Source organism: Anomaloglossus baeobatrachus, chromosome 2, assembly GCF_048569485.1.
Source record: "Anomaloglossus baeobatrachus isolate aAnoBae1 chromosome 2, aAnoBae1.hap1, whole genome shotgun sequence".
Lineage (NCBI taxonomy): Eukaryota > Metazoa > Chordata > Amphibia > Anura > Aromobatidae > Anomaloglossus > Anomaloglossus baeobatrachus.
The window spans coordinates 634,564,953-634,590,492 of NC_134354.1; the positions used below are offsets into that span (position 1 = coordinate 634,564,953).

General features: G+C 48.2%; 1 protein-coding gene across 2 annotated transcripts in view; it reads left to right on the top strand.

Moving 5' to 3' along the window:
- ACVRL1 (activin A receptor like type 1) overlaps positions 1-25,540 on the top strand; it is a 127,265-nt gene that overhangs the window by 36,738 nt on the left and 64,987 nt on the right. For both annotated transcript variants that reach the window (XM_075336900.1, XM_075336901.1), the window contains exons 2-4: positions 7,080-7,185; positions 11,984-12,220; positions 13,769-13,971. In XM_075336900.1, coding sequence (XP_075193015.1) covers positions 7,131-7,185; positions 11,984-12,220; positions 13,769-13,971 — 495 coding nt within the window. In that variant the 5' untranslated portion in view covers positions 7,080-7,130. The remainder of the gene's footprint in view (positions 1-7,079; positions 7,186-11,983; positions 12,221-13,768; positions 13,972-25,540) is intronic.

The window sequence follows — 25,540 nt, forward strand, 5'->3', positions numbered from 1 at the left end:
CAAACAAACCTAGCCTTGATACTGCCTCTAAAACCAGGTCAGCACCCCTTTTCCCCAGTCCAGGAATTGGGTCAAGTCCGGGTATTGCCCATACGGGCCGGGAAAAAAGTTCCTTACCCGGCTGTTATGATCCGGAACCATGGAAGACCACCACAAATCATTGGTAAAAGGTGACAAGAGCATTGGCAACTAATCTGGCCGCCATCCCCTTACTAACCATCACAACTAGAAGTAGCCGAGGGGTGAACTAACATCCTGTGCACCGCGAACCCAGCCGGAGAACTAACTATCCTAAAGGACGGAAAGATGAATAACTCTCTGCCTCAGAAAATAGACAAGAATAGCAAGCCCCCCACATTCAAAGACTGCGGTGATATAGGAAAAACACAATACACAGATAGATGACAGGATTAGGAAAACATGAGGCCCCCACTGACTAAAATAGGAAAGGACAGGAAAGGGACTGATGGTGGCCAGAGAAAAACCCTGCAAAATTCCAAATTCCTGATAGTACAAAAAGGCTCTCAGATCGCACGATCTGCACTCCGTCCTATACCAGCTGCTTTTGTCATACCAATGAACAGAAAACAAGAATCATAAATTCAACAAGCCACAAACACATGGACCCAAAGGAGCTATACTCCAAACAGAACTGCAGGGAGTTCCCCAGCCAAGCAACTGAGGGGGAAAATCCCTGCATGCAAATAAACTGAAAACAACCACAGCAAATGACAAACCCAGATAAGAGCAAAAGAACCAAACAATAAATAAAGAGCAAGCACTTATCTGGGGTAGATGGGGTGTGGAGCAGAATGAAGCAGGCTGGTGATACAAAGAACAACTGACATCTGGCATAGCCTGCTATCAGACCAGGATTTAAATAAGCAGAGAGTTAGCAAAGGAAACGCCCATTGCACAACACACCTGGTCCAAGTCCAAACCATTCCTGGCCACCAGAGGGAGCCTCCCAGCAGCCAAAACATAACTAACATTCACAACACCCGGCAGTCTCTCAGAGGCCCCACGTCCAGGGGACCCCTAACCCGGAGGGATGTCACCGCTTTGCATGGTGACGGGATCTCGGCCTCCTCTGCCACAGGCCCTTCCTCCAACCAGCCTCCCCGGAGATTGTAGGACGGGAAAGGGTCGTCCGGGATTATTTACAAACCCAAAAGTTATTGGGTGGCCTGCAAGTTCTCAGCCATGTCTATGACAAACGGGGCAATAACGGGATCAAACAAAGTCCCAACGGGGATGAGCCGTATGGTAGCTGGGAACCGCTACCTTTCAACATTTTTCTTCATCCTTAAACAGCAATCTCGTGGCGCAGCTGGCGTTGCTGCCGCTCCCAGTACGGGGCACGGGTTCCGTGCTCCCCTTCCTGCCCAGGAGCCAGGCTCACTCGGATGCCCCCGGCGTCGGCTACGACCGGACTAACATTCTGCCGTGGGCCCCACTGCTCAGTGGCCTGCTCCTCCTCTCTGCAGGGGCACTCCGGCTGCTCCACAGCCGGGACTGGGTACCTGGGAGCGACCAGCGTCGCTGCTATGGTCGACTTCTGGGCAAGGATCACCTCTGTTGCGGCCGGGCAGACTGCCGGAGCCGTTGTCATCTCTATTGCAGCCATGCTCGGGGCTGGATGGGATGTCGTCGGCGGTGTTTGAGCGATGGTGACGGTAAGGCCTGAGGGCCCAGCAGCTGGGTCCTCCCCCGTAGGGCTTTGCTGCCTCAGACTGGGGCAGTGGGTCGGTTGGGGTGTTGCGTGTGGGCACGGGCGACGAGGGAAACGGCGTGGCGGACGGGAGCAGGCCGGGCCCCTCAGCCGGGTCGGCCGGTTTCTGGGGAACATAGGGGCGTGGGTCACTGCTTACCCGCTCCTCCGAGATCATCTCCACTTCGTGCGCCCGGACGGCTGCAGCTATGCCCTTCATCTCCGATGCCCACTTCGCCAGCATGAAGTGGGCTTGGGCCTGGATACTCCGACACATCCTGCCACGTTGGTGTCCAGGAACGGGTTTCTGCAGAGTCCTGGCGTCCCTGCACTTATCAGCCGTGGTTACATCAGCTCTTACCGCTTCTCCCCCTTGGTCTTTTCGCGGCACTCAGTTCTTTTGCTGCTTAGTTACGTTTTTCGGCCGCGCACTTTTCTGCACAGCCGAGTTCCCAGGGGGCGGGGCTTCAACTCTCGCGCTCTTTTCGCGGCTTTGGCGGGAAACTTTGTGCCAAAAGAAGGTGGCAAGATGGCGGATTCTGAAATTTTTCAACGGGTCACCGTTGACTTCCACTTCAAGGCGCACTTCACCAGGTAGGTGAAAAGGTAAGTATCCTGTTCGTGATGCCAGAAGACCCCTCTGTGGGTAGTGGGGTGATGGTCCCGGGGCCCGGTTGTGAGGGTGCGGACAGATTGGTGCGGTGCGGGGCGGTGCACGGCCCGAGGGCACAGTTGTACTCATTCTGACAGATACACCGGAGTCTCTGGTAAACCAAAAAGATGGTAGTCGGTGCCTGCAGCCGGCTGCGTCTAGTCCCCCACCCGGTTTGGTGGTCCCCGCCTTTCTCCTGAACCTTGTTTTGTAGCTGTGGACTGCCTGCGCTTCAGCGACAGGAGTCCGCTCCCCGGCTGTGTGTGTGTCGGGAGAGCCGTTTGCCCGCAGACGCTGGCCCATGGGATCTCTCTACCTGAGCGGTGGCTTTCTATCCCCCTCGGTGGGCTGTTGTCTTCAGTCGGGACTTGGTTGGGAAAGGACCTAAAGTCCAGACCTCAATCAGTGAATTAACTGATTGGGTCTGAGTACCCCCCTCTGTGCTCTGGTTTCCAGCTGGTTCCCCGGTTCGGTACCGGCGGGCCACTACCCTGTCCCAGTCCCTTGCGGTTCCACCAGGCTGTCTTCCCGGCTCCTGCAGGTGGCGACCACCATCTGCTTCCTGGCCAAAGGGTGTCCAGACTACGACCCAGACCCCTGTCAGACGTTTACTCCTCTCTCTTTCACCTCCAGAACTCAACTCCCCTGTCTTTCCCGCCTCAGGCTATCCGAACTCCTCGGTGGGTGTGGCCAACTGCCTGGCTCCGCCCCCTAGTGTGAACGTCAAGACCCGAGAGGGGTGACCAAGGTTTTTAGGCTGGCTGCTGTTAGCTTTTTAGGGGGACGGGTGTTTGTGCAAGGGACTGTGACTACCTGGCTAGTCCAGAGCATCATATTACTGATGGATCACATTGACTTTTAATAGTGCACTCAGAATCCCTTTTGGTACCTGCCATTGTTATGGGTAAAATACTTCTACATGGAACAATAAAATCTGACACCATTAGCCTAATGGAATCTCAGACACAAATGTGAACAGGGTCTTAGCTCCCTATTAAATTTAGAACCAAATTACAGACAAGTGGTGTCTGTCAGACCCCCTCAAAATCATAGAAGATTACTTTAACATACTTAATTGCTTCAGTGGCAAAATTATATATATTTTTTGTGGCTTTGAAAGCATAAAGACATGCAGACGCCTTACTAAACGTAGGTGTTGGTGAGTGATCCGCCTGTATAAAGCCGCAGTTCATTTCTTCTGACTCATATAACGTATTATAAACGCATTAGCCAATAAAGCCGCCTATTCGGTCAGCAGTGCAGGGTCTAACTTTGTTAAAGTCAGTGTGAGACGTGATATAAGACGGATTGGGGAGAAAATCAGATTGAGAGTTATATACTGGAAGGAGCAGTTCCCTTCACAGAATAAAACATCAGTGAGAGGACGCTGCAAAATAAATCCAAGATTATTGTGATGATAAACATGTCCCCTTATCGAATTGTTACAGAAGAATATAGAACCTGTATGATCTGTCTATAAGGCCCTCTGCATATAAAACACATACAGGTAAAACCAGTACCGGTGTCATCGTTGTTATACATCAGTGTGTCATCCATGTGTCATCTGTGTTTTTCCAGTATGACTAAAAAAATAAATATTACAAAGCTTCAAATATGCTTTCAATGTTAAACACATACAACACAGCGATGGCACAGGAATGCGATCTATGTGCTATATGTGTTGTTCCCATATCCATAGACTTGTATTGGCCCTTGCCATCCGTGCTGCAGGAAAAAAACAGGCGTGTCCCCATGTGGTTCACATGGACACCCAGTCTATGTGAAAAGACGAACATGTGAGCAGCACCATAGTGTATAATAGGTACGTGCAGTTGTCATCTCTCAGCAGAGTTGGTGGGTCATGCAGAGCGTAGCATCACCTGCAACATCTGATGAGCAGTGACTTTACTGACATCATCTCTCATCACGGAGTGTAGCGTGAGCTGGGAGTGGCTACTGCTCAAAGCCTATGGAGCCTCAGAATAATGCTTTATGGACTTTGGTCGTCTGAGTCGAGGAACGACGTAGAAAGCGCTGGACTATGTCAGACCTGCATGGGACCTTCGTTTGCTAATAAGTTGGTAAACGATGCACAGTGTCCTGTTTTTATCTCTCTCTTCTTATATGTTTTTCAGGTTTACATTTGTGGACTATGTCAGACTCATGGACTACATCGAACCTGCCTGGGTTTTCGTTTTTTTATTTATATAATAAATTGGTGAACTAGGGAAAGAGTTGAGGAGTGCTTTTTAAAATAAAGTATTTATATGTGTTTTTTTCTTTTTATTTACTGGGTTAGTAATGGGTGAGTCTGATAGGCGCCTTTCCATTACTAGCACCAGGGCTTGATGCCAGCTGCGTTTTTGGACAAGTCACAGCTGATATTAACCCCAAAAACCATTACCAGATTGCCAATGCACCAGGATGATCAGGAAGAACCAGGCAAAGTGCCAGAATTGCCGCATCAAATGTTATGCTCCACTTTTGGTGCAGCAGCCCCCCGATATTTTTAGGCTGAGAAGGGTCCAGTAACCATGGGTCTTCCCATCCTGATAATATCATCTTACAGCTTTTTGCCCGTTATCAAAAATGGATGGGACCCCGCAAAAATAAATAGAATTAAATGAAAAAAATGATCTGAATAAATTGATATTAATGGGCTAACGCTCTTCCTAAACAGTATGAACAGAAGTAAAGGGCAGGCTTATAAATGAAACGGAAAGCCATATAACTTAACTTAAATGAAACCAAATGGCTTATAAAAGTAAGTTGGATTTCCAATTAAAAATAAGGGGTACTTTGCACACTACGACATCGCAAGCCGATGGTAGCGATGCCGAGCGCGATAGTCCCCGCCCCTGTCGCAGCTGCAATATCTTGTGATAGCTGCCGTAGCGAACATTATCGCTACGGCAGCTTCACATGTACTTACCTGCCCTGCGACGTCGCTCTGGCCGGCGAACCACCTTCTTCCTAAGGGGGCGGGTCGTGCGGCGTCACAGCGACGTCACACGGCAGTCGGCCAATAGAAGCAGGGGGCGGAGATGAGCGGGACGTAAACATCCCGCCCACCTCCTTCCTTCCTCATTGCAGCCGGGACGCAGGTAAGGCGATGTTCCTCGCTCCTGCGGCTTCACACACACAGCGATGTGTGCTGCCGCAGGAACGAGGAACAACATCGTAGCATCGGTCCTTCCAAAATTATGGAAATGACCGACGCTACACCGATCATACGATTTCGGTGCTTTTGCGCTTGTTAATTGTAGTAAAAAGGATTCACATACTCCGATGTCGACAGCGACGCCGGATGTGCGTCACTTTCGATTTGACCCCACAGCAGCTGCGATGTCGTAGTATGCAAAGTACCCCTAAATAGGGAAATCCACAGTACAAAAAGGGTTAATTGTAGAGTAGATATAAAAGAGCCTTGTACTTTGAAAAATGTGACGTCACACCTTTTCAAAATCTGCGGTTCTTTTACACAGTCGAGACACCGCCGACCGCCACGTTTTGTGCAGGGTGTACCAACGGTTCTCTAAAGACTCCGGATGACAGTAGAGCAGGACAAGTATCCCGATCACCTATGGAAACAGTCCTTCACCACACATTGACCATACTTGCGAGCAAATGGACTCATCACCTTCATGAGTGCACACAGACACATTAAAGTAAGTGGTGTGTCTGATCAGGTTATATTAGAGGTGTTGGATCACATTGCTTAAAGGATGTTCCCTCTGTCCTAATACATTTAAAATCTTTTAATACATTTTTTAGTTTATATCCACTCTACAATTAACCCTTTTTGCAATATGGATTTCTCCTTAATTGGAAATCCAACTTACCTTTATAAGCCATTTTGTTTTATTTAAATTATATGGCTTTCTGTTTCAATTACTGGATAAGCCTGCCCTTTACTTCTGTTCATACTGTTTAGGAAGCGCGGTAGCCCATTAATATCAATTTATTCAGTATCCCTAGTTGGTCATCACACAGAACCATCTGGCCACCAGCAGCTCCTTCACTATTCTTTAGTGCAGGTGTCATTCATTTTTTAAGAAAAAAATTATCTATCTATCCTTGCACACTTTTTACACATCCACGCCACTAATTTCAGTGTCGTACGTTTTTTTCTGGTACGTGTTGCATGGATGACACATGGATGACACATGTAAACATGGATGGCACAAGGATGACACACGTAAACGCGGATGGCTACACGGATGGACAAAATGCACACGTGAAGGGGATGTAAGGGAGAGTGGTTCTAAAACTAGGCTTCATTGACATATAATAGTGACTCACCCTGGACACCCGCTGTGTGATATGTTCTTTGGCTAGTGGACAAAGCCCAAAATGAGTGGGTAAAGAAGTGTAGTGTGCCAGGAACCAGGGCAGCAGACAACAGTTGTTTAGCAGCAGGGAACAGAAGGCACAATTATGAAACAGTGTTTTTTAATGACTTCCTTCCTGACGAGAAACACAAATTAAAATTTTCATTAAGTATGCAATTAAACAAATAAGTGTCTCTATGTGAATCCAATGATTTTACAAAATAATTATGTAAAGAAAAGTTGGCAGGATTCCTCATTCATTATGAAATCTTTATTTTCCAATTTAATCATCATTTACTTAATCCTTGTGAAAACAGTTGATACATATTGATTGTATTTAAGCCATTAGGATGAATAATAGGAAATGTATATTTTTTTGCTGCAGGATAAACTCTCTTGACCACGGCTGAACAAGTTCGATCAAAAGTCTTATAAAATGCTACTTAGAAACATTTGGGTGCTTTCACTGGTGATTGTTACATCAGCAACGGGTAAGTAAAATGAAATATACCTCAAACATTCCTTAGGAAAATGACAGCTGTGTTTTTCTGGAAGCATCTTCGTTGTCGTATTTTTCAATTGTTTTTGCAGCATACTTTTTTGTTAACTATTCTGTATATAAAGCCGCTTCATGACTTTCGAATCCAAAAGTGGTTAAAAGAAGGTAAAAAAAGCCCAAACATATGCACAGCAAGCAGTTTTTACATTGCAGTGCATATGATCATTCTTTATTGATATGTTCATTGAACACATTTCATGGAGTGTTCTTGGAGAAAACAGCCTGAAAAATACATTGCGGGATCATACCCTTAGAGGGAGCGTATTTAATGGGACCCTGTCAGGTGCAATATGCACCCAGAGCCATGAGCAGTTCTGGGTGCATATTACTAATCCCTGCCTAACTGTCCCAGGCTATAGTAGCATACATAAAGAGAGTTTTAGAAAAAATATTTCTAAAGATTCTTTATAATATACTAATGAGGCCAGGGACTAGTAGTCGTGAGGGCGTTACTTCCCCAGACTAGCCCGCCCTCTTAACATTTTAGTACGCCCACAGAGGTGTGCAAACATGCTATTCAATGCAGCGTCACCAGTGGTGATGCACGTACCTGTGTCCGCGGTGAACACTGAAGCTGAATGCCAGCACTTCCAGCCATGCACACTAGACCTGTCTGAAGCTGGGACACGTACACATACTGCGCATGACTGGAAGTGTGGGGCATTCAACTCAGCATTCACCATGGACACAGGTGCATCACTGTTGGCGACGTTGCATTGAATAGCATGTTAGCACACCCCTGAGGGCTTACTAACATGCTAAGAGGGCGGACTAGTGTGGGGAAGTAACGTCCTTACGTCTAGTCCCTGGCCTCATTAGCATAATATAAAGAATCTTTAAAAATAGTTTTTCTAAAGATATCTTTATCTAGGCTACTAGATACAGGGACAGTTAGGCAGGGGTTAGAAATATGCACCCAGAACTGCTTGTGACAGGTTCCCTTTAAGAACGTTCCTGGCTTTATTTTACTGGTAACCTAACTAACATGATGAGAGGTTGCACAGGAGACATAATGGACAAAGGGGAGTGCCCCGACCCCATTTTTACTAAAAAACTTGTAGGAGCTGTAAAAACTGCTAAGGAGTGTAAAGTGGCTGGCATAGAGGTCTTGTGGATGTTATGGGATGTTATGTAAGCATTGTAACTATAATGAGGGCTTTGTAACTGACAGGAAGGCCATAGGGGGCATTGTGTCTGTCAAGTGAGTATGTGGTGTAAAAGTGTGTGAGCTAGCGATTTGGGTTTATTGTAAGCATTAGATATTTAATTTATTCACTTATATAGCACCATTAATTCCACAGTGCTTTACCTCATTGGCAGCCTAAACTCCCTATAAGTATGTCTTTAAAGTGTGGAAGGAAAATGGAGAACTCTGAGGAAAGCCACACAAACATGGGGAGAACATACAACCTCCTTGCAGAGGTTGCCCTTGGTGGGATCTGAACCCAGGACCTCAGACCTGCAAAGCATCAGTCAACAGCGCTAACCACTGAACTACCGTTAGTAATGTTTGCTTAATGGTTAATGGGGCTCAATCTATGGGACTCTTAGCGATAGGACAATGAAGGGCCTGTAATTCAAGGGGAGTTGCAATACTGGTTAGAGCCACCTATTAATAAACCTTAGTTAGATAAAACTGGAAATCCTTTGGTTTAGGGCGGCCATTACAAAACTTAATTTTTGTCTTTGTTATGACCCCCATGTATCTGCTGAATCAAATTTAGATTCATTATTATAGTCTAATATAGTATAAAAATGGGTTGTCCAGTATAAAAGAAAAAAAGTAATGGATGCTCTTAAAATAAAATAAAGGTGGCAAATTTACCTTCTAGTTCCCCCATGGATTCAGCACAGCCTGCTCCGGAGGTCTAAGCCAGCCCCGATAGTGACGCCTGCTCCATTCGGAAGTCACAACACAGCTGCAGACTGATTGTCTGCAGCAGTCAGGTGTCATTAGAGAATTATCTCATAGCATTATGGTTCTGTGATTTCTGTATGAAGCAGGCATCACATATGGATGCCAGTTCATATACATGGGGTGGCATTGAAGGTGAGTATGTTACTGTTTTTTTATTTTAAGTGCATTTATGCCATTTTTCTATATCAGAACACCCCTTCAACCTGTGGTAGTACTATGGCCATCTAAAATTGATGTAATGCTGAAAACCAACAGCTTGTCAATCTGAAGCATCAGGCCTTTAATAACAGAGCAACTTTAATATAATGACTTCTCCAGATAAAAGATGAAAGCAGCAGAGCTTTGGATTCTAGCCCTGACAGTGGACTTTTTAGCTATCCTTGACAGCAGGACTGTATCTGTATTAGCCCATGTGGTGACAGATTCTGTTGGCAAACTGAGGTGACAAAGTCCATTCAACATCTGAAGCTGGCACAAATATCTCTTGTCAAGCAACACTTGGATAAACAGTAAGACAAAGCCAAAGGTCAAATCCAAGGAGTCGAGAATACACAGTTCAGGTTACTTGGGCTTTCGAAAGGAGAAACTCAGTAACGTAATGCGAAGCTCATGGGCCCCAATGCAAAATTTCCAACAGGGTCCCCAATTATCGCAAGTTTTTATTAGTAATAGTCTTTTCATACAGGCCACAGGGACCTCTTAGGCCCTCGGGAATCCAGGGCCAAGGTGCGATCGCAACCCCTCCAGCACTATAATTACAGCCGTGGAGAGACTTAATTTCTCAAAAAAAAAAAGCTAAATTTACAGCAATAATTCAGACAACTGATGAGCAATCTGCAGTTTTCTGATTACCATTTCCATCAATCCAGTGATTTTACATACTACAACTAAATGCTAATATTTGAAGGAAAGTTTTATTTTAATTGCTGCCTTAGGCCCCTTTCACACGTCAGTGAAAAACACAGACGTTTTTCACTGGCGTGTAAAACACGCACATGTCCCTGCGTGTGTCGTGAATCTCGGCACACGTGGGTTGTCTAAGTGCAATCCGGGCTCCGTTCTCCGTGGCCCGTGATTGCACTTAGAAATCAACTCACCTGCGCCCGCTCCCGCTCTCCGTGGTGCTGAATCCTCCCGCGGTGCAGCATCCGGCCGGCGCTGACCCCTGCAGCAGCTGCTTCCGGGTCGGCTGTGTCGCGCATAATGAATATGCGCGACAGTAATCAGCCGGCTCAGAAGCAGCAGGGAGAACGGGCTGCAGAGGACATCGCTGGACGCCGGGTGAGTTAAAATGTTTTTTATTTTAAAAGCACTTTTTTTTCTGGCACGTGTTTCACGGCCCACACAACTGCGTGGTCCGTGGGACATCAGTGATGCCAGAAAAAAATGGACATGTCTCCGTGCGGCAATCACGGACACGCGGGTATGCCGCACGGAGACACGTGCAGTGAAAAATCACTGACGTGTGAGCAGACCCATTCTTTATAATGGGTCTGCGTATGTCAGTGATTCTGGTACGTTTAAAAAAAAGCGCAAACGTACCAGAATCACTGACGTGTGAAAGGGGCCTTAGAAGGACTGTCCTTTTGAGAAAGTTCCTTTTCATAGATGTAATTACATTTTTTTTTGTCCTAATTTGGCCTGTGTATGGGGAAAAAAGTAGGTGCCCACTCAGGACAATCACTTTTAGGCCTCATTCAGACATCCGTGTTGCATATATGCGTTGTATCCATTTTTTCCTTGGTTACAACACATATCCATTATAATCTATGTTGCTATTCACATGTCTGTGTTTTTTCATGTCTATGCAAAATTAATTCAAGGAGACATGACCGTTTTTTTACAGTATCATGGATGAAAAAGGCCAATACAAATCTATGGGTCCGTGAAAAATACGCACAGGACGCAGATGGCATTAGGGTGCAATCTGTGTTCTGTATGTATTTAACATTGCAAAGCTTGGTAATTTATTTATCCATATGTGAAAAACACTAATGGTAATTGAGAGTAAAAATGGACATTCGGACTGTACACTGATGACACACTGATCCAATACAGTCAATACACCGGAACCATTTTTCTACGTACATGTTTAAACACGGATGTGGGAATGAGACCATGGGTAGATCAGAGACCCGGTAAGTGGGCAGGTATTGAATGTATTACACAGGTAGCTCATGGATTTTAGGGCCATATGGCACCCCCCCAATATTCGCTTATCACTGGGAATCCCAGCAGTTAGACCCTTTGCTGTACCCTGTGGACATGCTCACCAAACTTTTTCAACTCAGACCCTGTGATCTTGTAATCAATTTCGTTAAATCCAAACAGTTGACCGACTTATTGTTATGTAATTACTATATATACTTTATTTTATAAATCAGGACTATAGATAATATTACATTACTATAATATACTGTATTTGCCAATGTTATAAGATGCATAAGCTTTGTTTTACTGTATATGTTTATGTTCACACTGCGCATTTGTCACACCTCAGTGGCTTCATTGGGGCTTTGTCAGAAGCCCTAAAAATGAGATTCAGATGAAACTTCTGACGAAACCTTTGATTGAAATGAAGTAGATGAAATTAAATGTTTGATCGGCTGCACTTCTGTGTCCAACTCAGGACACTACCAAACAGAGGCCAGGTAGAGCACAAAGTGACTCGGTCTGCCTCATTGACATCAATGGTACCGTTGGGGGTTCCTACTGAGTTCTGTTTTCAGGGCTTCAGCGCTGATAGTGCCACTAATGTGTGGCAAAACGAAAAGTGATCATTGAGACTGAAGGCTTATTCCTTTCTTTACAGATATCGTCTATTACACCTGTACCTGCCAAGGGGTATCCAACTGTAATGGAAATAAATGTTTAGGAATTAAATGTTTTGTGACAGAACAGAAAACAAATGAATATGGAGATGTCATAAGATCCCGAGGCTGTTTTAATGAGAGCCTAAATGAGCAATGCCATTCCAGAATAGAGATCTTAGCATCTTGGTGCTGTACCTCTGACTTTTGTAATGAAAATTTCACCATCTACAAACCTGGTAAAGAACTTTTCATATTAATGAATATGACATCTCAAAACTGATAAGATAATGCAGTGCCTGAAGAGGGTGAAGGGTGGATGTAAAGTTAGTTGGAAGCATTTGTAAATCATACACCATAAACTCCATCACCTTTTTCAGACAATCTTTGCTATATGTTTCTCTAAAATAACCAAGCCTTCCAATTTTATCGAAGGCTCATGGGAAGGGGAGGCCTGTTATGCAAGGAGGCCAAGAAGCTTCAAACTACAGCTCTACAAATAACTTACAGGAAGGTAATAATTAGTAACTACCTGATTGTTCTACCAGGTGCCGATCTCTACCAGTCAGAGTGGTCATGGACTGCTCCTGCTGGAAATTCAGGTGGCTTCAGTTGATGTCACGTTGACAGAGACACTTATCCTCTACCCTGCTCTGTCGACGGGTCATCACTGCCAATGTCATGCTGATTGACAACTGGCTCTACAGTGCCAATTTGCAGGAAATCAGCTGTCAATCAGCATGTTGTCAGCGGATGCCCTGTCAACACAGCAGACCAGAAGAGGAAGAGCTGCTCTGTTTACCTGTGTCTTCAGATTTTTTCTAATTCCATTTAAAGGAGTTGTCCGTGACATTTGTATTTTTTTCTTATGGGACTAAGAACTTACAGGAAGGTAATTACTAACTACCTGCCTGTTCTGCCCTGCGCCGATCTCTACTGGTCAGAGTGGGCATGGACTGCTGCTGCCAGAAATTCAGGCGGCTTCTGTTGATGTCTTGTTGACAAAGTAGCTTCTTACCTTCTACTCTGCTCTGTCAATAGGACATCACTGCCGATGTCATGTTGATTGGCAGCTAGCTCTCCAGTGCCAAATTTCAGGAAGCCAGCTTTCAATCAGCATGGCATCAGCAGACGCCCCATCAACAGAGCAGACCAGAATAGGAAGAGCTGATCTGTTGACCTGTGTCTTTAGATTTTTTTCTAATTCCACTTAAAGGAGTTGTCCGTGATGTTTGTATTTTTTTCTTATGGGACTAAGAACTTACAGGAAGGTAATTACTAACTACCTGCCTGTTCTGCCCTGCGCCAATCTCTACTGGTCAGAGTGGGCATGGACTGCTCCTGCCAGAAATTCAGGCGGCTCCTGTTGATATCTTGTTGACAGAGTAGCTTCTGATCTTCTACCCTGCTCTATCAATGGGGCATCACTGCCGATGTCATGCTGATTGACAGCCAGCTCTTTAGTGCCAAACTGCAGGAAGCCAGCTTTCAATCAGCATGGCAGATGCCCCATCAACAGAACAGACCAGAATAGGAAGAGCTGATCTGTTGACCTGTGTCAAATGAAGCAGAAGAATCTCCGGTAGGAGCTGTCTAGACTATAACCACTCTGAGCTGGCAAAGATCAGCCCTGGGCAGAACAGGCAGATAGTTCTTAGTCCGTAATATAAAATATAAAACTCCCAGATAACCTGTTTAACTTTTATCTAATAATCTGGATAGTAGTTTTTTTCCTGATATGTACTTGATCTGATGAGAAGCACATAATATATTTCTTTCTACAACAGTAGAGAAACCAAGAGATACAAGCCTCCTCCTAGTGACTGTGCTCCCCATAGTTCTCTTTGTGATCATTCTGATGCTTTTCATATTCTTATTCTGGAAAATGAAGCAAAGCGGCCGGAAGAAATCCTTGCCAAGACTCCTTACCACTGACTTTGAACATACCGACATTGTTAATGCATCAATAGTTGGTGACAGCACTTTAGGGGTGAGTCATTGGAAGAGCGATGTAGATAAGTTGTGTAGAAGTACTTTTCTTTCTGAAAGGGGTTTTAATCATTCTTAGAGCAGTTTAATATTGAGTGGCAACTGTTTAATATGGAAAATACCACATTTATCTGCAGAAATTCAAGTGCAAAGTTATATTTTTATGTGCAACTTGATTTTCAGAATCAAAATTTGGTCAAGTACAAAATGTGAACATTAGTTCACTGCGCCTGCGTCTGATGTACGCTCATCTGTGCCCCTGGTGTACTTAGATGTTATATGATATCTCATCAGTTATCAATTGTGTCCACACAAAATAATAGCTGCAAGATCAGTCCTCCACTTTATATAATACATATATGTAAAAAGTAAAGATATCCTATAAAAAGAATAATATTAAGCGTATGTTCCCATGTGCCATGTCAGATGGGGAATCTCTGCCGTGGGAAAACCAAAATTGCCAATGTTATGCACATTTCTCCTTTAGCATTGCAAAAAAATGAACATACATGTTCACAATTGGAGAATACATTTGAAATCCACAGCACATGACAATATACAGTGCAGATTTTCGCTGTGGGTGGTAAATGACATTTCTTGAAAATGCATCTGTGGCGCCCCTGACCTGGTCAGGCACCACTGAGTACTGCACCCATGCTGGGGACAGTACAATACAGGTAATCCAGAAGGCTGACCGGGGTGTGGAACACAGGCGCATAGTAATCAGCTCTCACACATGTACCCATGAGAGGACCCCTGGGGATCCCAGGAGGGGGAAAAGCCTTGACCTTCACTGGAATAGTGGAGGGGGCCAAAAGCCTCCATCTCCTCTCAAGGGGTGTGGTAAGAGAGTTTGGTTGCTAGGTGGCGTAGGCAAGAACAGGAGAGGAGGGGCAGTGAGTCAGTTAGAGCAGAACTCCATAGGGCTCAGTGAGGAGCAGACCTGTGGGGCTGTTGCTGTCTAACAGCGCCCGCGCAGTGGCTACTGACGGGGGAGAACGGTCAACTAGGAGTGCTACCCGAAATCCATCTTCAGCTAAAGAGAGAGCAACGGAGTGGGAAGTAAGGAGACTGCTAGAGAGTACCAGGCCCAAACGGGCGGCAGATCCCGAAGCGGAGATAGATTCAGCTTTCTTTTGCTAAACCTGCCGGTGTGGGGCTCTCAAAGCCCACGCCACAACACCACAAAAGCCGCAGCCACGTAGCCACAGTTAGGGCCCATAGGTCACAGGAGGCAAGCAGCTGGAGTGGCCTGGTCCAGGCGACAAGCAAACGGCAAACGAAGGGGAGAGAGGCTGCAGCATCTTCCCTGGGTGACCCCCATAGGGACTCAAAGTCGGGGTTACCCCAAACCACCAAGGGCTAAGGAAGGCGAGTTAGTAGTCACCCTCACAAGTCAGCCTGAAGGACACCTGGTTCCCACTTGGTTCATCCCAGCTACGCCCGGGTCACTCACCCTGCCATCAACTGTGAGTAAAAACCCTGAAAGACATCCTGCCTGTGTTGAGTCATTCTGCGCCTTGTAGTTCTACACACCTACACAGGGCCCTGGGGCTTGCCTCACTCTCAGGAGGCTACTACAACTGGCTGCACCCACCATCAGCCCCAGGCATCCCTTAACCTGCAGTGGCGGTCCCCACTGACCGCAAATCTGAGAGTGGCGTCACGACAAACTACAAAGAAGGTTTCCTACCTGTGACCAGACAGATCCAGCTGAGTGGAGTCCCTGAAGGTAATGCACCGACACAACACCTGTGGGGCTTCACACATCCACATTGCTACTGTTGTAACATGCATTGAATTTTCAGCACATAAATCTGCAGCAGAAAATCCGCTGCATATCCACAACACGGATATGGATCCAGGATTATTTTTTTTTATATATATATATATATATATATATATATTATTAGCAGGGGTTGGCCACTTTACCCTCATTTTCCATGTGTTGCTAATGATTTGTGGCACTTACTCATATATAATAATTTTATTCATTTATATAGCGCTATTAATTCCACAGAGCTTTACATACATTGGCAATACTGTCCCCATTGGCACTCACAATCTAGAGTCCCTATCTGTATGTCTTTGGAGTGTGGGAGGAAACCCACACAAACACGGGGAGAACATACAAACTCATTGCAGATAGTGTCCTTGGTGGGATTTGAACCCAGGACCCCAGCGCTGCAAGACTGCAGTGCTAACCACTGAGCCACCATGCCGCCTATACAATAAGTATGCTAGGTTATCCTCCTGTACTTGTTAGTGCAACCTTCCTCACAGACTATTTTTTATTCCTGTTCCTTAGGGCTCTCTCAGAACATCATATACGGTAACACAGACATGTGCTATCCAATATTTCATCGGATGGCACTTGGGCCAATGTCATATTATGGTCGCGGTTCTGATCAGTGCTGATTTGACATGAGAAGAGAAGCGCAGCATGTTTCAAGTTGCAGTGCAAATCAGATGGCGCCCACCCATTCACGTTTATGGGTGCGTGGGAATCATTGGACTGCAAAGTGCAGTCTGATTTCTGCGGAGTCACAGAATGGAGAAGATGGAGACATTTTGTTCTCCATCTTCTCCTCACCTATGCTACAATTCTCTCATGCGAGATATTCGGATCACACTAAGCTGTCACTGATCAAACTTGGATCAGAGTTTGATCAGAATGTCATTAACATAAATGATCCGATTCTCTCGCAGAGAGAATATACGCTCGTTTGACCCCAATGCAGACTGACTGTTCAAACCAAATACAAGTGCTCAGTTCATCCTTGACAAGCACATTTAAGTACACCTTCCAACCTACTTGTGTTCCCTTTATCTCCACTCCGCTGTATATGGATTAACAGCTCTGGCTTTAAAAAAAGAGAATTGTGGATACAGGTGGAAAATAATTTGGTAGGAAGGTGCAATTAAAGGGGTACTCTAGGTAGATAAAAAAAAAAAAAAAGCATTCTTAAGGTCCTGTCACACACAGAGATAAATCTGCGGCAGATCTGTGGTTGCAGTGAAATGTGGACAATCAGTGCCAGGTTTGTGGCTGTGTACAAATGATACAATATGGCCATGATTTCACTGCAACCACAGATCTGCCAAAGATTTTGTGGCGCCCTAGGACCTGGTCGCCACAACAGCATTGCCCTCCCAAAGGGTTAATGCTGAGCCTGGAGGTAATTGGGAGATCCATTGGCCAGCAGGTTTAACACCCAACACAGTTCTCCCTCCGGCCAGCAGGGGGAGCTCTGAACCTGGAATTCCAGGGAGCCTTCCTCTACCTGACCAGAGGGAGGAAGTGGAGTCAGTCTGAAGGGAGTAGTGAAAGTGAACAGACGCAGAGTGAGCTGTCCTGTGAATCTGGGGCCTAGAGCTGGAGCAGCTTGGCCCAGAGAAGCAGGAATAGCTGAGAGGCAGCAGAGAGACTCAGACATCGGAGTCTGTGGTTGCCAGGGTATAAAATCCGTCCCTGGTAGCCGAGTCCGAAGGGCAGGAGAGCTGCAAGCCCCTGGCCCAGAAAGATCCAAGGTACAGCTGCAGCATCAGGGCCCGGTGTGGACTCCAGCGGAGAAGCACCAGAGAGAGGGTCTGCGCAGCCACCTACAGAAAGAAGGGACGTGCCATCGGTCCCAGCAGCAAAGAGGGCCATTGCTGGATTCAGAGAAGCAGGGTCCTATCATCACAAAGCAAAGTACAGGAGTAGGCCTCATACTCAGCTGGCCAGAAAGATCATCCCAAGTACTTCCAGGCCGACCGGATCCCCATCACCACCTGTAACGGTCTCCCAGGACTGGACTGTTCCCCGAGTAAAAGAAGAAAAGGTAAAGAGACTGTTGTTTGTGCCTGGTTCTTTCCTCGCCTGTCGGCCCTGCACCGTGTTAGCCACACAACACCATAGACTTTCACGGGCACCAACGGTATCCCGGGGCATCGCTCCACCTGTGGGGAGCAGTACCATCATAGCTGTCATAACATCACCCCGGAGTTCTCCCATAACAGCGGCGGCTTAATAGCCGCATACCACAGGTGGCGTCACGAACATTAACTCTAACTCATCAGCCACATATTCAACTGACACCCACCAGGGCCACGGAGCCGGGCCCAGCCACCACTGACTACCACCGGACTAGTCCGGCCCGGCACCGGGTGTCCCATAGCCCTGGGGTGGGCGAGTCAACTTTTGGCGTCACGAACAGGATTTCGTGCCCGGTCACACCGGGTACTGTGCGCCTGAAGAATTGCGCTTTAAAGACTGTATTACTGCGTGTTTCACTGTTTGAAAACTGCCGCCGCCATTAGCCTCACTGAGCGCAGGAAGAAGGGGGGCGTGCCTGACAAAGAGCGCGAAGGGAGCGCGCCATCAGAGCAGAGCGCTGTTAACCCCGCGCGACCCAGAAGGAAATTTGAAAAGTGAACGGAGCCTGGTAAGGTTCACTAAGGGGGAGGAAGATGTCCGACGCAGAGGGAGGGCAGGTGGCTGCCATAGCCCGAGACGCCGCAGCACCAGCCGAAGCGATCCCTGTCGCCGTCGCCCCAGCCCCCGCTGTAGCGCCGGTAATGCCGATCACCATGCCGTACATACCGGGAGCAGAATGGCTGCCGCAGTACTCCGGGGAGTCCCATACCTTGAGCGACTTCAGAGAAAGCCTGCACAGCTTGTTCCGGGTGTATCCGCTGACTGAGAGCCAGAAGGTGGGCATATTAATGGGACAGCTAGCCGGCGCAGCCCAGCGTGAAGTGAAGTCCTGGCCTGATACAGATAAAGGGACAGTAACCCAGATACTGGCCAAGCTAAAGAGTACTTTTGACACCCGCACCGCAGCAGAGATAAAGATGAGATTCTTTGGGTGCAAGCAGCGGGCCACAGACAGCATAAGGGACTATGCCTTAAACCTGCAGGAGGCCCTGAAAGCGGTTAAACAAGTGGACCCAGAGAGTGTACGTGAGGAACACAAACTCCTAACCGAGCAGTTCATAGAGGGGCTCCTGTCAGATGCCCACAGGACCCAGCTGCGTATCATGGTCCTGCAGAACCCTGCTCTGGACTTTGCAAAGTTTAAGGACCAGGCCATCCGGGTACTGAGAGAATCTACACCGAATGACCCAGTACCCCTCCGGCCTCTTGCTATCACGTACCCCGGGGTGGTGCCTGCAACACGAGCCACTGCAGGGGCTGAGGCGCAGTCCCTGGATAAGGATCCCACTGCAGAGCTCAGACAGCAGGTCCAGGAGCTGACCAAGACTGTGGCTGCCCTTGCCAAGACCGTGCAGTCTCTACAAGTGACCCCATCGCCTGCAAGAATCGAGTTGGCCTCCAGCCCAGATGACGTCCCATGGATGCGACAGAGGAGGGTTCCGCCGACCCGAGGCAGAGACACAGACCGGTATGATTCAACGGGACAACCGATCTGCCGCCGCTGCAGCCAGGCGGGCCACATTGCACGATACTGTCCTTTAAATGGGCCGAGCCTGGGGCCAGGAGCCGACCCCCAGGTGTAAGGAAGCCCGGCTCAACACCCAGCCGCAGCAAGTATGTGGGAGGACGACCGGTCCTTCCTATTGTGCTGGATGGGATCCCTTTGAATGCCCTCCTGGATACGGGGTCCCAGGTAACAACCATCCCCTACAAACTGTACAAAAGATATTGGGCTGATTCAGACATTGACCATGGCCCAGATGATGATTTAACAATTGTGGCCAGTAATGGTCTGCCCTTACCTCAAATTGGGTACAAAGAAGTAACCATTAAAGTGGGGCGGGTAGAATTGCCGTGTCAGGGGATGATAATTGTAGATATTGATCGCAAAGAATCTGACCCATTGGTAACCATTGGTACAAATGTGATAGAAAATTGTGTTGCCGAAGTGATAATTTTGTTGCAACAGGCGTCTGAAACTGCCAGCTCCGGGCAGCAGCGTGCCCTACAGAGGGAGATCAGAGCCCTGATGAGGAGGCAGCAGGTAGAGCTGGCCGGAGGAGAAATTGGCAGTGTGAGGGTAAGTGACCCCCTCCCCATTGCAATACCCCCAAGAAGTGAAATGTTGATATGGTGTCGGGCAGCAATAGGCCTCAAGGGTCAGGATTACCATGCCTTGGTAGAACCGGTGTATTCAGACAGCAGGCCTGGAGTCCTGATAGCCAGAGGGGTAGCAGACGTCCGCAAGGGGAGAGTGCCCATCCGTGTCCTGAATTGTGGGGAGGAGGAAGCCAAATTGCCCCGGTACGCCACTGTAGCAAAACTGTACACTGTCAGCAACAACACCATCAAAGCAGTGGAACCCTTGATCCCGTCCGACCAGGCGGAAGACAATGGCTCCAAGGGGCAGCTGGAAGACTGGTGCCAAAGCTTACATGTGGGCACCGACTCCACCCCCTCACACCAAAAGCATGGGGTTTACCGGGTGGTACAGGAGTACGAGCGGGTCTTCAGCAAACACCCCCTAGATTTTGGGCAGGTGAAAGGGGTTAAACATCAAATCCCCACGGGTGATCATCCTCCCGTTAAAGAGAGATACCGCCCTGTACCCCCCGCACAGTATCAGCGTGCCAAAGAAATGTTACGGGAAATGAAGGAGGCTGGGGTTATCAGAGATAGTTGTAGCCCCTGGGCAGCTCCACTAGTGCTCGTAAAGAAAAAAGATGGTACAATGAGAATGTGTGTAGATTACAGGCAAATTAACCGCATTACACATAAAGATGCTTATCCACTACCCAGAATAGAGGAGTCACTAACAGCCTTAAAGTCAGCTAACTATTTCTCCACCTTGGATCTCACCAGTGGGTATTGGCAGGTTCCCGTGGCAGAGGCGGACAAGGAGAAGACTGCATTCACGACGCCAATGGGCCTCTGCGAGTTCAACTGTATGCCATTCGGGCTCTGCAACGCCCCAGGGACATTCCAACGGTTGATGGAGTGCTGCTTGGGCCACCACAACTTCGAAACCGTGCTGTTGTACCTGGATGACGTCATAGTCTACTCCAAGACTTATGAAGACCACCTGAAGCACTTAGCAGAAGTGTTTGAGTCTTTGTCAAAATATGGCCTGAAGATCAAGCCGTCCAAATGTCACCTCTTGAAGCCAAAGGTACAGTACCTGGGTCATGTGGTCAGCGCAGAAGGTGTGGCACCTGATCCGGAGAAAGTCACCGTAATCAAGGACTGGCCAAGACCCACCACGGTAAAGGAGGTGCGGCAGTTCCTTGGGCTGGTGGGCTACTACCGAAGGTTCATTGATGGTTTCACCAAGATAGCAGCGCCCCTTCAAGATCTCCTGGTGGGCCAGCCAAAGCAGGCTAAGAAGCAGAGCCCTCCCTTTGAATGGAGCAGCCAACTAGAAACATCCTTTGTCCAGCTGAAAGGGGCTCTCACGGGAGAAGAAATTCTGGCCTACCCTGACTACAGCCAGCCGTTTGTACTGTATACAGACGCCAGCAACGTGGGCCTGGGAGCCGTGTTGTCCCAGGTGCAGGGAGGCAGAGAGAAGGTGATAGCGTACGCCAGTAGGAAGCTTCGGCCCACAGAAAGGAATCCAGAAAACTACAGTTCCTTCAAGCTGGAGTTCCTCGCTATTGTTTGGGCAGTGACTGAACGCTTCAAGCACTATCTGGCGTCGGCCAAGTTCACCATCTTCACGGACAACAATCCGTTGACACACCTGGCAACAGCCAAGTTAGGTGCGTTGGAACAGCGGTGGATGGCCCGGCTGTCTAACTTTGACTTTACCATCAAGTATCGGGCTGGCAAGAAGAATAACAATGCTGATGCGCTGTCCAGAATGCCTCACTTACCCGAATCTGGAGAAGACCTGGATGAACTCGAAGAGATAGAGTTACCGGCTTTCCATCATCAGGGTGTTTCCCAGTGTGAGCATGCTGTGGGAGTGAAGCGCTCGAGCCAACACGAGGTCTCGGTTAACCCATTACTCCACCATAATTGGGAAGAAACACAGAATGGTGACCCGGCCGTGCGATTGGTCAAAGAGAAGCTAGCGCAAGCTGAGACCCATCTTGGCCCAGACGCTCCAGAGGAAGCCCAGCAGCTGTGGAAGGAGAGGGGACGACTGTTCACCTACCAAGGCAAGCTCTGCAAGAGATATGTCAACTATCGAACAAATGAACTTGTCTGGCAGATAGTGGTTCCGCAGAGGGATGCTCCAATGGTCCTAGCAGCGTATCATGATAACGCAGGACACTTCGGGTGGAAGAAGTTGGAGGCCTTACTCCGTGATCGGTTCTACTGGGTGCACATGAGAAAGATGATCGAGAAATGGTGCCGAGACTGTGGCCCGTGTAACTTGAGGCGGAAAGATGATGCCAGCCAAAGGTCTCCCCTACAGCCAATTGTCACGAAGCAGCCCCTGGAGTTGGTGGCCCTGGACCACGTGAAGTTGACACCAAGTCGGTCAGGCTATGTGTACGCCCTCACCATTGTGGACCATTACTCTCGTTTCCTGGTAGTAGTGCCTGTGAAGGACCAGACAGCCAGGACGGCAGCTAGAGCGTTCCAGGCATCCTTTTGTCGACCGCACGGCTATCCGGAAAGGGTACTGACGGATCAGGGTCCTGCATTCGAGGCTGAAGTGTTCCAAGAGTTCTGTAACATGTACGGTTGTAAGAAAATTCGAACCACACCGTACCACCCCCAGACCAATGGACTGTGCGAGAAAATGAACCATGTGGTTATTGATATGCTGAAGACCCTACCGCTGGAAGAGAGGAACCAATGGCCAGAAAAGTTGCCAGATCTGGTAGACCTGTACAACCACATCCCAGTGACTTCGACCAACTGCAGCCCCGCTTACCTGATGCGAGCCAGACCAGGCAAGTTGCCTGTAGACTTCGAGATGGGGACTGTGTCGCCTGAGGCGGTTCAAGAAATAGAGGATTGGGATGCAGAACGGCAGCAGCGGTACCGTAAGGTCCAGGAGTGCGTGGAAAGGAGCCTGTCTCAAGCAAGAACGAGACAAGAACAGCATTACAATCAAACAGCCCCAGCAACTCCCTTAGCACCTGGAGAACAAGTCCTCAAGAAGAAGCGGAAGACGCATAAGTTGGATGATCAGTGGGAAAACGAGCCCTACACCATTATCCCCTCCAACTTTGACAATAGTAAGGTATGCCTCATAAGCAAAGATGAAGGCAAGACCTGCCAAGCAATTTCCCGAGACCGCCTGAAGACGTGCCCTGAGCGGTGCAAAGTTCAAAAGGAAGTGGAGGAAGTTCAAGAAGAGGGGGAAGAGATGATACAAACAATCCTCGGCAAATTCCCCAAGACTTGGACCCGCATAAATGGTGCCGTAGTGGTACCGGTCCTGACGTTCCCACAGTTGGTCGAGCCAGAAACAGAACAGGTTCCGGATTCACCCAAAGAACCGTCCGCCCCGACACGAGGTGACACGCCAGCAGTGGAACAGGAGGATCAACCCCCTGTCAGTGGTGAACCTGTCATACCCTTGGCGACTCTTAGACCACATGGGCGATCATCATGCATACCTATTGGGGTTAGGCCTACCGGTAGTGCTGAGATAGGAGACACACTAAGTAGTCAGGGACAAACACCAGAGCTACGCAGGTCCCAACGCAGCACTCGGGGACAACCCCCTCTAAGGTATAGGGAATCAAATGTATAAAGGAGAAAGAAAGAGTATTTATTGGAATGTAAATAGTTATGCGAAATGTCTGTAATGTTGTGTACAAAATGTTTTTCTTTTTCTTTGATTGTGAAAATGGACAATTGGGCCACTGGACTATGGGTGGCCAACACCTAAATTGTTCATAGTTAGCACCAGTGTGCTCGACACCCCTGAAGAAAAACCCGTCCGGCGTGCATAGAGTGGGGTCATCAATGCTCTGACGCACGCCCAGAGCCTACGTTGGGGGTTTTATCGCGGCGGGTCCCCCATGGAGCAGTGTAATGGACACCCGGCAGGGAGCCACACTGGACTCTTATAGTACTGTTTGAATTTGTAACGTTAAAGAGAATGTGCCTCCCATATTGGGATGAAATGTATGACATGTTATGTTTTGTTTCCACAGTCCGGGAGTACTGAATTTAACTAAGGGGGAGTGTGGCGCCCTAGGACCTGGTCGCCACAACAGCATTGCCCTCCCAAAGGGTTAATGCTGAGCCTGGAGGTAATTGGGAGATCCATTGGCCAGCAGGTTTAACACCCAACACAGTTCTCCCTCCGGCCAGCAGGGGGAGCTCTGAACCTGGAATTCCAGGGAGCCTTCCTCTACCTGACCAGAGGGAGGAAGTGGAGTCAGTCTGAAGGGAGTAGTGAAAGTGAACAGACGCAGAGTGAGCTGTCCTGTGAATCTGGGGCCTAGAGCTGGAGCAGCTTGGCCCAGAGAAGCAGGAATAGCTGAGAGGCAGCAGAGAGACTCAGACATCGGAGTCTGTGGTTGCCAGGGTATAAAATCCGTCCCTGGTAGCCGAGTCCGAAGGGCAGGAGAGCTGCAAGCCCCTGGCCCAGAAAGATCCAAGGTACAGCTGCAGCATCAGGGCCCGGTGTGGACTCCAGCGGAGAAGCACCAGAGAGAGGGTCTGCGCAGCCACCTACAGAAAGAAGGGACGTGCCATCGGTCCCAGCAGCAAAGAGGGCCATTGCTGGATTCAGAGAAGCAGGGTCCTATCATCACAAAGCAAAGTACAGGAGTAGGCCTCATACTCAGCTGGCCAGAAAGATCATCCCAAGTACTTCCAGGCCGACCGGATCCCCATCACCACCTGTAACGGTCTCCCAGGACTGGACTGTTCCCCGAGTAAAAGAAGAAAAGGTAAAGAGACTGTTGTTTGTGCCTGGTTCTTTCCTCGCCTGTCGGCCCTGCACCGTGTTAGCCACACAACACCATAGACTTTCACGGGCACCAACGGTATCCCGGGGCATCGCTCCACCTGTGGGGAGCAGTACCATCATAGCTGTCATAACATCACCCCGGAGTTCTCCCATAACAGCGGCGGCTTAATAGCCGCATACCACAGGTGGCGTCACGAACATTAACTCTAACTCATCAGCCACATATTCAACTGACACCCACCAGGGCCACGGAGCCGGGCCCAGCCACCACTGACTACCACCGGACTAGTCCGGCCCGGCACCGGGTGTCCCATAGCCCTGGGGTGGGCGAGTCAATTTATCTCTGTGTGTGACGGGGCCTTTATGGCCATGCCTTCATAAACTATAAAGATAGGATGAATAGTGTTGTTTCTAATACTGACAGTCAGTGGCGTAACTAGGGCTCCAGTGCAAGTTTGGACCTGGCCCCCTCCCCAACCGTACACCAACACTTGGAGTATGGGATAAATATGCTGACACTCGAGACATGGGATAGTGTCACTGACACTTGGCTGTTGCCCTCAGCACTCATGTTTTCCATGATCTGAAATCCCTCTTTCTATTAGCACCCAACTTTCCTATGTTCGGATATCCATCTTGTCCTCAGCCCGCACCTTCCCCATGCTCTGCTATACATCTTTCTCTCAGCATGCAGCTTTCCCATGGTCTGTTATACATCTTTCCCTGAGCATCCAACTTCCCCATGATATCAGAGCATGGGAAAGCTGG